At 44.2% G+C, this 13,752-nt stretch overlaps 3 protein-coding genes across 8 annotated transcripts in view; 2 read left to right on the top strand and 1 right to left on the bottom strand.

Annotated features, from left to right (window-relative positions):
* LOC119393576 (DNA replication licensing factor MCM6) overlaps nt 1-1,171 on the bottom strand; it is a 50,651-nt gene extending 49,480 nt beyond the window's left edge. The window contains exon 1 of the mRNA XM_049416283.1: nt 979-1,171. Coding sequence (XP_049272240.1) covers nt 979-1,070 — 92 coding nt within the window. The 5' untranslated portion in view covers nt 1,071-1,171. The remainder of the gene's footprint in view (nt 1-978) is intronic.
* LOC119393575 (centrosomal AT-AC splicing factor) overlaps nt 1-13,752 on the top strand; it is a 35,560-nt gene that overhangs the window by 4,843 nt on the left and 16,965 nt on the right. The gene's annotated exons all lie outside the window — the stretch shown is intronic.
* LOC119394637 (uncharacterized) lies at nt 1,350-12,575 on the top strand. 2 transcript variants are annotated; one of them, XR_007416345.1, is made up of 3 exons: nt 1,350-1,635; nt 1,704-1,889; nt 11,634-12,575. XR_007416345.1 is itself a non-coding variant. In XM_049416289.1 (2 exons), exons 1-2 carry the CDS (start codon nt 1,794-1,796, stop codon nt 11,895-11,897), a joined length of 360 nt encoding a protein of 119 aa, XP_049272246.1. In that variant the 5' UTR covers nt 1,350-1,793; the 3' UTR covers nt 11,898-12,575. The 2 variants fall into 2 exon arrangements, 1 of the variants encoding a protein (XP_049272246.1); XM_049416289.1 differs by having other exon boundaries at nt 1,350-1,889.

Here is a 13,752-nt window from a genome sequence, read left to right as displayed (position 1 = left end):
TTAAAAATATATGCAATGCATCCCCAGGCACCACGACACTCTTTTTAGGGTTCTCGACACCCGTGCTTTCATTTAGAGCAACAACCCGAAAAATTTTAAAATTCATGTCAGTACTCCTTTAAATACTCATTTTCATGCATAAAGAGTGAAGAATTACCGATTATTTGACCCCAACCGTGATTTATTCAACCACTACAAGTACTTTTACGGCGCTTTTTACTTATTTATTTGCCGCTTTGTATCACCAGTTCCTTTCTCACTTTAACTCAGACCACTTTTTATTATTTCATAAGCATGCATGTAATTACAGGAAAAATCTCAACTGCTGTACTCCTTGGATGAATGCAAAAGCTAAAGTAGGCAAACCATAAAGATTTTGTGCAAGAATGTGTGGGTACCTTGAAGGTATTCGTGTTACAATCAACAAAGTTTTACCAACCAACCAACCAACCAACCAGAAAGTAAACTTAAGACACGTGGGAAACTAAACAAAGGTTCCAGAGCGGATTAGCTTATTAAGAAATTACCCTAACAGAGCTCGTCTTAACGAGTTCCACGACATGCAAAATATACATAAGCGTAGAAAGTGCATCCGGCAAAGATAAGCAGAACAGTCTATCTAAAAAGTTCGCTTTAGCTTTTGCGCCTTGAAATGTGAACACGACAACAGTCTCACGCCATAGCATTGAGTGTACTATCTGAGCGGATTATTGTGCTGAGATTAAGAAGCGTCCGCACATTTATTCAGAATATGGTTGAGGAGACGAGCGCTGATTGAGAGTGTGTTTACACAATTCTACAGATAAAACAAAATGCTCCGAAAGATAGTATCTGTAGCTTAAGGACTAATTTATTTGTTAACACGGGCTATTAGAAACAAATCACGATCGCGCACAAGGAGACGGGGAGTACCGATAGCGAGCGCGCCTTTGTCCGCGTCATTTTTAAAGGGCCACCATTGCAGCGGCGGCAACTCACTCTTCGAGAAAATCTTGAAACAACTTCTGGCAGCGGTCCCCAATGTCATCTTTGACTTGCACGGGTCCAGTTCGAAGGTCTGCGACATCCATGGCGCAGTGCAAGGTCTCGTAACAATATTTTCTATAGAGGAGATCTAACTATTATCGCACAATAGCAGGCGGCCTTCCGTTAACCGCACACGCTGTTGTTTCGAAAGCGTATCCCCGGAGTCGGGGCTCTCCCGGTTTGGCGCGAAACCGGATCTGACGTTACCATAGGGAGGTACTCCCTGCCCCTAGACAGGTACTGTTGTAGCTAGGGAAAGATCCGACGATTCCTCGGCCTTGTCCCCAGCCTTTACTTGCCTATGTTCTACTGGTTCTACGGTTCTACTCGGTACCCTCACCGCAGTCGCCGGCTTTGTTTGAGTTATGTCTTCTTTGCGCGGTGTAGTGATAGGCGACAGCCAGGTTAAATTCATGTGCAGGAGTCGCCTTCACTTGAAAACATCCGTCGAGACCTGCACATTTAGTTTTGGTGGTTTTGACGCTGTGCGAATGGCTGAGGCCGTCTCTGCGATGCACTTTCAGCGCGTAGACTGTCGTTTTGTACGTTGGTGGTAACGACGTTTGCAGTGCCAATGCGGACCCTCAAGATATATGCGACAATATAGGGGTACGTATTCTGAAATTGTGAGATGCTTGGCATCAGTCACTGAAGGTTGTATTTTCTTTACATTTTAGAAGTTAGTTCTGCAACTGCAGCACGATGTGGCCCCCGTGGTGTATACGTCTTCAAGGTGCTGCCACGTTGCTCCAGCTCTGAAGACGCCGATGCAGAGCGCCAGATCCAAGAAAACGCGCTTGCTGAACCGCAAGCTGACGGCTACGCTGAAACGCCTGCCGTGTGTTCGAATCTTGAACGCCGAGGTAAGTTTACGCTGACATACTGGTGCGCGCCGCTGAGGGAAATGCCGTACCGTCGTGGTCGGCACGCAGCTTTTTTTAAGAACTTTTTAGCCGCCCTAGTTGCTCATTGCTTGCGGTAAAGTGATGCGGTAGAGGTCTTGCGGGTTAAAGTACTGACATGCCGACCACGACGGTATGGCATATCCGTATTGCTGCACGGTAAACCTGCACTGCCAACAGACCCGATTAAAGCGTAATGTAGATGCGTACCGTCCGCACCGCATTCTAACGAATTTTAAAACTTAGTTGTAAGTGCTCCTAGCAATTTTCTCCCGTGTATATGCGTTCATCTGAAATACCTGACTGTTGTTATTGACAAGGCGTTCACACGATGTTGAGATATAGGGAAAATACCGAAATGAAGGTGACAATGCACGTTAAGCAAATACAGTGAAAACGTGCACACCTTTTAGTGATCTTGCATGTGGCCATTATACACAGTGGAAAACAAGGCCTTGAAATTTAATGCCCTTTCTTTAAGACTGTGACATACATGGACAGTGAGGATGCTTTTCAGTATTTAGATTTAGCGGAGTGAGGCAACGTGGTGCCATTTTTAATAGAGGCATTTGAGAATACATGGCTTGCATGTGCCGTCACATGAGCTGGCTCGTATGTTAGAGACAATGTTGATAAACCATTCCAATGTCCGTGGAATGGTTCATCAACAATGGCAGTGGTAGTGACACAAGCATCCTAGCCTTTCTCACCGAAGGCCACTAATAGAGTAAGACAGTGTTTTCAAGGCATGGGAAAAGAAATGTTTGACTGAAACATCAGTATGTGGTGATACCAAATTCAGAAAACCGCCAGTGTCTGCATCTTCTCAGTGACAACCAACTCACTATGACGTTGTTAGGTAACTTTTGTTACCCTTGAATAAATGAAAGCCCACAGGTCACTGCTATCTCGATCTGTTTCAGTGGACGAATGAAAACCTGTCGACGAAATGGGTTCATGTATGTGAGGTACCTTTGAAAAGGCAACAATTAAAATTAACGTTTCAGAACCACTATAGGCCCCTTGTTCACAATAAAGAATGCGAAGAGGGTGATTATTTATGGCCTAGGTGCCAGTGGGTGCTGGTGTATATCCTGGGTAGGTCAACACATGTACAGCTAAAGTAAGTTGCACACATACCACATTTGAGATCAGATGTATAAAGATTTTCTTCATTGCGATTAGAGCAGTGGTGTCCAAATTAATCGCTTGGTTAGTAATGAATAATTATCCACCAGTGTTTGAGCATGTCTTGCCTTTCTCAAGGCACTTTTTATGGTGTTTTGTTGTTTGTTTGAACTTTTCGTTCCACTAATGTAGGATGTGTCACAGTTCACGCATTTTGTGGGTAACCTCCTGGAAACTATTTGTCGAAGGAGCACTTTGATTCTTTGGGAGGACAAACGGGAACAGCAAAAGTATGTGGGCATCCCATGGTGCAGGGAATAAGCGAGTCACTTGCAAGATTTTTTTACACTAATTGTGTGAGAATTTCCCAGATGCCAAAAAACTAGGTAACATGACAGCTCACACATGTTAAAGACCTCTTGGAGCAATAAAAGTTACCAGGGGTAATCTACAAAATTCCACGCATGAACTTTTATACGACTTATATCAGTGAGACTAGAAACCTCAAACGAAGTTCATCGTCAACAAACAGTGCAGCAGTGTACAATAGACAAAGAAGGGAACGGTTGTCTTTGTTTCCTTCTTTGTCTGTTGTCCACTCCTACACTTTTTGTTGAAGATGGATTAGCAACTAGCCCAATCTCAAAGCTTGCCTCAGATGAAGGATTCAACACCAATATTCACACTCGTTCGGAGCTTTGGCAATTTTAGAGCCCTGTAAAAGCCGTTTATTCATCAATAGAGAGCCATTGGGTGTTTCCCAATATGCCTTACAAGTTTGCCATTGAAAGTTCTGTCTACGTTAATGCAACAGCTTAAACATAACAATTCTAAGTTAGAAACACAGACAACTGGCTAGAACGTGCTATCATATCCTAGTGGAAATGGAAGGACCGTAAATTATAGTGATAGAATCTAGCACACTTTTTGCAGTTTCAACAGGATTTGCATTTTTAAAATGTGTTTCAATGTTGCAAAAACCGGTTTGTTGTGCATCCTGGTCGACAGGCCTTCATACTGTGCAAAGGAGCCATTCGGATTGCTGTACAGTCTTCTGTTCTTTACATGCACCATAATTCGTGCTTGATATTACAATCTATATTATTAGGCATCCCCACTTTATTCTATGCTTTTTATAAGGCAAAAGGAGTGATTGCTGAGAGGCGGCTTTGCCATCACTGTGACTAAGGGAACTGGCAACCTGTGTCAAGCCGTGGTGCTTATGCGCAGTGCGTATACATGCTGAGTGCACAAACACGAACCACAGCAACAGGGGCTTTATAAGCACAATGTTGCTTTCTTATAGATAAGGCCTTGCTCGTTTGCTGGCGTATTATTGCTATTGTGCTAAACTACCACTGTTTACAATGTGACAATGTGTTGTGTGTATGACTGAATTGGTGCGTAAAATTGTGATAAAAATTTCGAGCCATTCCATTTTGTGAAGGCAGGTTACCAGTGAAGCTGTCTAGCACATAACACAAAAATATGAACAAATGTATGAACTCGTTTCTTGTTATGATTGGTGGTAAATGTGATGAAAGGTACACACACACACACTTCTTGTCTTGATCGGTGGGTCATTATTTTTTGGTCATGGTGATGACGACGGCCTTATTGTTGCTATGATGCGCAATGATCAGCTTGGTTACAACCTTGCACATGTTCTTAGCCAGAGTCTCATCTATGCCTGTCTGGTGGTGAGAGGTGCGGTTTGTACAAATTGTGTCGCACAGGAAGCCAAAGCATTCTAACACAAATTGCATAACTACGGTGGTTTGTTTTTTGTGTTTTATATTTTTTAAAATTAGAGGGTAAAAATTGGGTGCTATTTTTCAAGCTGATAATTTGAGAGAAATCACATTTTTCGTGGAACCATCATTGAACTGCATGTTTTTGGGCGGGTTTAGTTTAGAAATGCTACATGAAATACATTTACCCAAATTGATAAGTCAAAAGGACAGTAAAGAGCCTTGATAACATCTAGGAAAAGACACATTTAATTCACAAAAAGCTGATCACCGATTTTTTACGCGTCCTTGTTAACGTACATTGCCATTTGCATGTGCAGCATGTTGGTCTTCATTCGAGAGCTGTCTCACCTTTGGATGTTCAGAGGCATCCACTTCCACCTTGAGCACCGCACCGTGCAGCCAACGCTCCGCGGAGCGTCTCTCGCGGGCGGCTGGGGCACGCAAGCGCAGTGACAACTGTAGGTGGTGCCTTCGCCGCGTCGTCTGCTAAAGCGCAGTGGCTCCGCCCAATCGCGCTTGCTCTTCGATGAAGGTAACTTAATCTCATGGAAATCGAGAAGCGCAGCGACTGCGCCTCGTTCCGCACTGCTTTTTCTCCTACTGTTTTCTTTTTCTGCATGCGATCTTAAAAGTAATAAACCTTGGCCCGTGCATGAGTGAGATCGTCAAGCCGGGCTGGCACTCCCGCAACTAAGCTACTCAGATGCTTTGTGCCATACAGTTAGAATATTCCCGCTACTCACACGGTTGTTTTCATCAGCTGAAAGTTTGGCGACACAAAGTCGACAATAAAAAAAATAAGTTTGCGCTGTGAATTGAAGGCTCACGGAAGACTTTCTGCTTCGTGCTAAAGTTTTGAGCCAAGAAATATATAAAGCGATACGCGGTGCTTTGGGTCACCTAGCAATAAAAAGGGAGTCAAGCTTTATTCAGCGCCTGCTTACAGAAGTAATCATTTGTCAGCGGCGCTTCTTTGGTGAACTGATTGCATGATATGAGTTCAGCTGAAAACTCTATTAGAATGCTTCTTCATTTTTCTGCATGAATGGTACGAATAAGCATGGTTGCACATGAGTAGCAAATTAGGGCGGCGTATTGGCGAGTTAAATTCGCTAGCGCATGAAGGCAGCAGTGCTGATAACACCTGAATGTAATGTAACTTGCCTGAAATTGGCAAATTGCTCACATCCTTTTGTTTTCAGGCGAGTAACAATCCAAACTTTCGCACATTTAAAGCTGTTATGTCAGACCTTACCATGCATTTATCGCCAATTTTGCGGCGCCTAGCTTTGAAGCTGATCAAAAACATTTGCGTGAGCAGCGGGAACATTCTGGCTACTGGGCTCAAAGGAGCTGAGTTGCTTAGTTGTAGGAGTTCAAGCGCGGCTGTGAAAGTTTACTCATGCACGGACCGAGGTTTATTGGTTGTGAGATCGCATCCAGAAATGAAAGAAAACACTAGCAGCAAAAGCTAGACGGAACAAGGTGCAGTCGCTTCGCTTCTTCTGAACCGTGCCTGATGCTGGATTTGCATGCGCATAGCAAGAGCGAAGTTAGCTTCACCGCAAAGCAAGTACAATTCGGCAGAGCTGCCGCGCTTTAGCAGACGACGCTGCGAAGGCTCCGCCTAGAGCTGTCACTGCGCATACGCGCTAGTTACCCAAGCAACCAAGAGAGGCGCTCCGCGGAGTGCTGGCCGCACGGTGCGGTGTTCAAGGTGGAAGTGGACGACTCTGTACCTCAGCTGAAAGAACCCTCTCAACATCGCAGCTTTCATTAGCTATAGTCGGGTACAACTTTAGAAGGCAGCGGCATTTTCCCCTCAAAGGCGGATGCATACGAGCCTCCACCAATAGTTGCGCACTTCAGGTGACGTCATGAGCCGGACGGCCGGTGACCCCGCCGACGGAGAACATGCCTAACATGCCTAGCAGGACTATTTCTTTAGTCGCGGAGGCAACTGGCTGCTGCGCTTCGGTCATCTGGGCGGGGCCTCTCCTGTCTTCTAAAGTTGTACCCCACTATAGGCACAGCAATGTCATTGCAGCATTTGCTGGCCTCGGGTAGTGAGCAGCAGAGTCATGCCAATATTCAGTGAGTTCAGCAGCTGGTTAGTGTGGATTGCTTCCAGCAAGTACTGGTTGCACTTGTGAAGTGAATTCATGTTTTTAGTCTCTAAAATGAAGGTAGGTCAGTTGTTATGAAATGACTGTCTCAGCAGACAAGAGTCTCTTGCAATGGATTCAATACTGCTTGCTATTTCCATAACGTTAGGTGGTTTTCACCTTTGTTTGAGACGTTCCGTTTAACAGTGCAGTACCATTCTGTGGAGAGTTTTGTGCAAAACTCCACGCAGCATCTTTTCACTAATGTGGTGCTGCTGTTGGGTTACGTAGACAAAGCGGGTTTTACCAGTCATTGTTGAAAGCTCGCCGACCATCTGCGGATGATGGAGGATTTTAGCAAGTTTTGAAGGCGTCCGGACGGTTGCTTGCATCTGTGTGCGAGAGCAGACAATGCAGCACTGCATGTGTCACAACTTTGTGGGTGCACTTGTTCTAGCTTCCTACACGGTGATGTCGGTGTCCAACTTGTCGCCCAGAAACCGAAACCGAAAGTCGTTCATACAAATAAGGCGATGTGAAATAGTTTCGAGAGAATACATGAATTTGGGAGTGTGTCTCATGCTTCCTAGATCAATAAGAAATGTTTGCAACAAAGAATGCACAAGCCACAAATTTGATGGCACCACCCCTTTAAGTGGTTGTGTGTGAACTTGACGTCAATTTGGACACTTTGGTGGCTTTGTAACTCCTATCTAACAAAAATAATGCAACATGTTTTTAGAGATTAAGTTAGAGCACACACTTGGCTTTAATTCTGGGGAGTTTAAAGAAAATTGAAGATGGCCTTTTTTTTAAACTGAATTTCGAAGTATTTTATTTTTAGAGACGTTTCTTACCATATGCATTTATGGTTTGCGTCTGACATCATCCTCGGCAATCATACTTAGCACAATGGTTAACCTAATGCGTGGCAAATCTCTGGAAAATTTGGGAAATTTCGAGTATTATAGACGCGGAGTGAAAAAATCTGAAAGAGCAATGGGTGCCATATTTGCAACTTCTTTTGCATAAGTTATGGGCAACAGAACTGCAACATAACATCTTATAAATGCACGTTACAGTAAGCCAAGAAAAATTGACTCGCAGCTGCAATAATTTTTGTAGGATCTCGTCAAAATCGTATTTTCGGGAAATTCGCGAAAAGCAGTTCTGCTGAGTGAAGACTTCCGTCCAAATTTTTTTGACTTAGGCAAATTTTTTTTTTCGCAAAACTAACATTGGTTTCGTGGCCCTAGGGACTCATACAGCAAAATATTTTTTTTTTTCAGCGAAATTAAAGGGGTCCACAGACATGCACCGATGTTATCTGAATACACTCTATCTGCTACAAAGTAGTAATCTTCATGTTTGCTCATGGAATCTTTATGAAATCGGAAAAATGTGGAACTAGCTGTACATTTGGTAATTTGCCCTACCTGCACGCTGTGGCACATAGGCTATACATAGGCGCCCCACTGATGCTTTTTTTAGTGTGAGCAATGGGACCATAGTGGTCCCGAAGCATCAATTTTATGTACTTTTAAAAAATTTGAGGCGCGTTCTAATATGTTAATTTGGTACCTTCCCCATCTGACAAGTTTTTATCAGACTTTTGACTATGTAGTGAAGTGTACATCACAGGCTTGCTGTGTCAAAATTCTTCTATTATCCGCACCAGGCTCTCTCCTTGAACACTGTTGTCTTTCACATATGAACATTGGATGCTTGCACGTGTTCTCCATGTATGACAGGCTGAAATATTCATATTTATTTTCGTTGGCTGCTGCTTCCTTGCGTTAGTGTCAAAGCAGTTGGGGCATTATACAAATGTGCAGGCAACCATTAATTGAATCTGAAATGCATGTGCCATATTTACTCGAATCTAAGCTGATGTTTTTTTATAAAAAACGTGCGAAAGTGGGGGGTTGGCTTAGATTCGAGTACCATGATTAAGTTTTTTTTTTTTTTCTGGCCTTGCGAATTTCGAGTGTCGGCCTACAATCGAGAGCGGCCTAGATTCGAGTAAGTACGGTACATATTCTAGTACTGTCACTATAGCTTCAGTGGTGGTTGGTCAGCTTTCAGTAGTGATTCATCGCAATGGTGGATGCAGGGTGTCGGAACGAAATGTTTTTCGTTTCGGTTTTAGTTTCGTTCCACCGAAAAAAGTTCCGTTTCTGTTCCGGAACTAAAAAAAAAATGTTTTGTAACGGTTCTTATTTTTATGCGAAAATTTGAAGGTAAAGTAACGATAAAAACATAAGATTTGTGGTAAACTTGCGCTCCTCTTAAGAACGTGGGATGGGTAAAACACGTTCTTCCCGCATTCTTCAGAGGAGCGCAAGTAACTGTACGACGAATTGCTACAGACTAGCGCGAGCTATGTGGGGTGTTGTGGCTGTGGCTGGCCCAGAAACCCGTCAGGGAGGAGACCAAGACAAACCAGCAGCCATCTTTACTCCGCCGAGTCTCGGCCACAACTGCGAGCTGCGAGCGTGCTATTGTTCGTTTTCTTCTTCTACGGACGACGCGCTTGCAGCCGCCGCTTTTATACTTGTCTATACGCTTCTATACACGTATAGGAAGGAAGAACCAGAGGTCAGCAACAGGAAAGAGCAGGCAACCACAAATTGCGGCAGCAAGGCGGCTGCCACGACGACTGCTAACCCGAAAATGGATGCGGAGCCCCGGAGCCCCCAGTTGCCACGGACAACACCGGGACCTTGGTTACGTGGTGGACGAACCGTGCCGACGTGTGGTCGTGCACGCCACATGCTGTCCGCTGTGGCCAAGGATAGTGGCTACTGCGCCCTCCTCCCCAGTTTCACCGGAGGGGAGGGGGCAGTATAGAAGCGGTGGCTGCGAGCGTGCTGGCCGTAGAAGAAGAGAATGATGAGCGATGGTGCGCTCGCAGCTCGCACTCAGCAGCCACTGGCAGCGGGCAGTTGCGGCCGAGGCTCGGCAGAGTAAAGATGGTTGCTGGTCTGTCTTGGTCTCGTCCCTGAGGGGCTTCTGGGCCAGCCACACAAAACCCCAAAACTAGCACCCTTCCAAGTTACTGTATTTAAATTTCTCAAAAGTGAATTACAAATTTTCTGAGCAGGTTCTATGTTTTGTGTCAAGGGAAGTGAGCATTTTCTCAGAAGCAGCCAGTCATCGAGGGTGCAAGACCGCTGTTCTGATAAAACAAACTTTAGCACCGAGAATGCCCTCTCCACACTAGTGTGACTGGCACACGAAAGTCCACTTGCATTAATATAAACAGCTCTGGTTGCCACTCTTTTCATTTTTCATAAAATTTGAACATCTTAACTTTGGAATTCTTCATAATGATTTTTAAGGCGCAAAGCAGGACAAACACAAGAAAGGACACGGGACGGAGCGCCACTAACAACTGAAGTTTATTCGCAGAAATTCACATATAAATATATGTCGTCCTCAGCGCGTGCGCAGAAAGTTGTATTGCCATCAATGGGGGCGGGATAAAGCATGTTCAATGAACTTTTTCTCTGATTTGTACAATACTATAGACGTGTCGCTGACGCACATGTCACCTTTTTTATCGATAAAAAATGCTTCCATTAATTCTCTGGCAGTTTGGTCTGAGCTTTTAGCGATAACCCGCACGTCAGTAAATCGCGGTCCACAAGAGCTTGACGGGCACTGCCTAATGTGCTTAGGTAAATTGGGGCCCTGTTTATTTTGCTCTACATTTCGTTCGTGTTCCCTGATTCGCTCATTTAGGCATCTGCCGGTTTGTCCAATATAGGAGCAGCCGCACGCAAGAGGAATCTCGTATACTACCCCTTCAGCACATTTCGTGTAGGATAGCCCATGTCGAGTTCCACAGCCTCTTACATTCTGAAGGTCTTTTTCTTTTTCTTTTCCTATTTGAGAGCAAAGCCCTCCGAGCTTCCTGGGCACAGAAAAAACGAGCGGAACACCATGTCTGCTCGCAACCTTTTTCAGGTTATGGGCCAACTTGTGCACATACGGCACGGCCACCGGTCTGACCTCTTCACGAGGGACCTCAGCAGCGGCCCTAGGAGCCCTTTTCTTCATTTTTTGCAAGAGGCTTTCAGCGACTCCGGTGACGAGCGAGCCAGGGAACCCAGCTGAAGCCAGCCTGACCAATTGGTTGTCTTGTATGAGAATTCTTGCATGAGATAAGCGCTAACACTATACCCTGACATATGTATTATTGCTCACATTGCATGACCTCGGTTGTTCCAGATCACCAAGTTTTCCCAGGAACTGAAAACTGATAAAAAATATTTCGGTTTCACTCTGGAACGAAATAATAGATAACGTTTGTTATTTTCATTCCGGCCAAAAATATCTTTTTTTTGTTGTTTTTTGGTTTTAGTTCCGTTTTAGTTTCGTTTTCGACACACGGGGTGGATGGCTATGTAATTTCAAGCTGTGATACTGGTGCAAGCCACATATACAGGGGCAATGCAAACTTTCAAAGGAGCGTGTATTGATTTCAAAAGTTCCGGCTGAGCCCCATCTAGCAGTGAAAAATTTTCACATTGCAGCATACTAGCAACACGTTATGTTGCCAAATTTTTCCATTATCTTATGAAACTGTAGGCTGTGGTCCCATGTTGTTCACTTCCCTTTCTTTTTGTTTAGTGACTTCAGTTGATCTGCAAGTTCTTTCTTGTCTCAATGCATCACATTTTTCCTAATTGCACTAATTTTTTTTGTTCCCACAGCATCGGTTTCTCAATTCCTCGAAAGAGCCACGACGTGCGCTCTTAGCAATTGATGGGTACCATGTGCACAGAGGCCAAGGGATCGATCAGCTGGCCAAAATCATCGTCAGTTCTCTTGCCCGTGACTTCGGACCTGGAGTGAAGTCACATGGACACAGCGAGCTGGGTATCTGCTACAGGGTGCTGAAGTGCAGCCACTGCAACACAAAAGGCCACGAAGTCCTGCGAGTGCAGCAAATTCCTTCGCCTACCTTCCCAACATGAACCAAGACTGCTTTAGCTCATCTTAATGTGTGAAGCAGCGCACAAAAACAAGACATGAAAGGAGGAATACAATTCAACAGGCCAACCACTGCACTTGCAATTAGCTTATTTTGAAGGGAAAAAAAGGAGGGGGTAATACACATATGCACAAGTGCACAACATTCAAATTTTTTTTAAGCACCGTTATGAGCAAAAGTCATTGTTGCATGTGGTGCACTTGTGGGTATGTATATACATATTTTTTAAAAGAATAAACTAGTGGCAAGTGCAACAGTTGTCCTGTTGAATCATATTAATCCTCTTGTGTCTTTTTTCTGTGCGCTGCTTTACGTGTTCAGATGCTCTGTCACCAATTCACCCGACTTTCAACCTTACTGAACCTTGCCAAATGCTGCCTGCCATGAAACGGCCCTTTTCAGGGCCACCCATGTGTTGTCCGGCTGGTTGCGAATGCTCCCCACTGTAGCCTCCTTGAAACTTGAGAGGAGTTGTGCGCCGCATGTTGACTCTGCTGGCTGTATATTACTTTTGTATAATTAAGATTGTGCCGCAGGGTCTTTCAATTGAAAGTAATACATATAGCATGACCTTGCATTAATAATCTTTCATAAATGCTGATCACTACTCGAACAAATCGAGAACGTTTCTGTATTGCAGCAAATAAATGTAGAAATTGCATATGTCATCACACCTTTATTGCCCAAAAAATTGCATTTATTGCACATCAGGACACTATCTCTGCAAGCTCAGATGTGCACGCGCAGGCCTTGCATTTATGGCTTTGCTATCTCGGCAGCCCTCTGTTCTATTGCTACCTGTGAATGTGCCAAGCAGATTGGTCTGAACGGCATCACAAGTAGCTAAACACATTTTAGAGCGCAATGAACCTGGGCTAGTTGGTACTACTTCATTATGTTACAATGCGAGGAAAGAAGCCAAGGCACACAGTGCTGTGTCCCAGCTTTTTCCTCGTTCTGGGAGCACTGAAACAATGAACATTTGAGAACATTCACTTGGAGCTCCTACCATCACATTTGGCTACATGCTCCAAGCCCAGCTCATCCAGACATGATTCAAGGCATCAAGTTGTGTTCGCATACATCATCTGTGTAGAGAACAAGTTATTTTGAATTGAAAAATGGCCATCCACCTGTTTTGCACAAGGCTACCAGGAAATCCATACTGATTTCTCAGAAAGGCAGACAAAAAATTTGTACTGTTCCTGGGCTCAAGCCTGGAACCAACACCTTTCCAGGGCTGTTTCTCTACAACTGAGATAGCCAGTAGGCTAGCAATGGGCAGTGTTAAGGGCCAATTAGTTGAAAAGTCAAAGCACACAGAATGTGGCAAATGGGTCCCGTGGAAACGTGCAGCAGCTTTTAGCAGAAGATTCTGCTTTAATATGTATTTGTGAAAATCAAACTTGAAAGAAAAAACATTACTTGCAGCTGGTTATAAGCTACTTATACCTACTGTGCTTTCCACAGAACTCATTTGTCATATTCAGTGTCCATGCACTTCAAATTGAATTCGCCCTGGCACTTTGATTACTAGCATACTGGTTAGCTTAAATGGTAGAGCGACCACCCCGAAAAAAAAGTCGTTCTCGAGTTCAAACTGTGGACCATGTCAAATTTTTTGCCAACTAAAATGCTGTTCCTTATGAGAAATCCATATGAATTTTATCGTAGCTTTGTGCAACAAATGGGAGCGGATGGACAAATGGGAGTGAATGGCCATTTTTACATTCATAACCCCTTCTACGTTGTGCAAAACTCTGCTGTTATAAACGAGTCATTTTCTAGCAGCCAACAGCACATCATAGTGTTTGTAGATCTGGAGTGCTTCCCAATAC

The sequence above is a fragment of the Rhipicephalus sanguineus genome, chromosome 5 (genome assembly GCF_013339695.2).
Source record: "Rhipicephalus sanguineus isolate Rsan-2018 chromosome 5, BIME_Rsan_1.4, whole genome shotgun sequence".
In the NCBI taxonomy this organism is placed as follows: Eukaryota; Metazoa; Arthropoda; class Arachnida; order Ixodida; family Ixodidae; genus Rhipicephalus; species Rhipicephalus sanguineus.
Note: the sequence above shows the minus strand (reverse complement) of the source record. Positions and strands in the feature narration are given on the sequence as shown.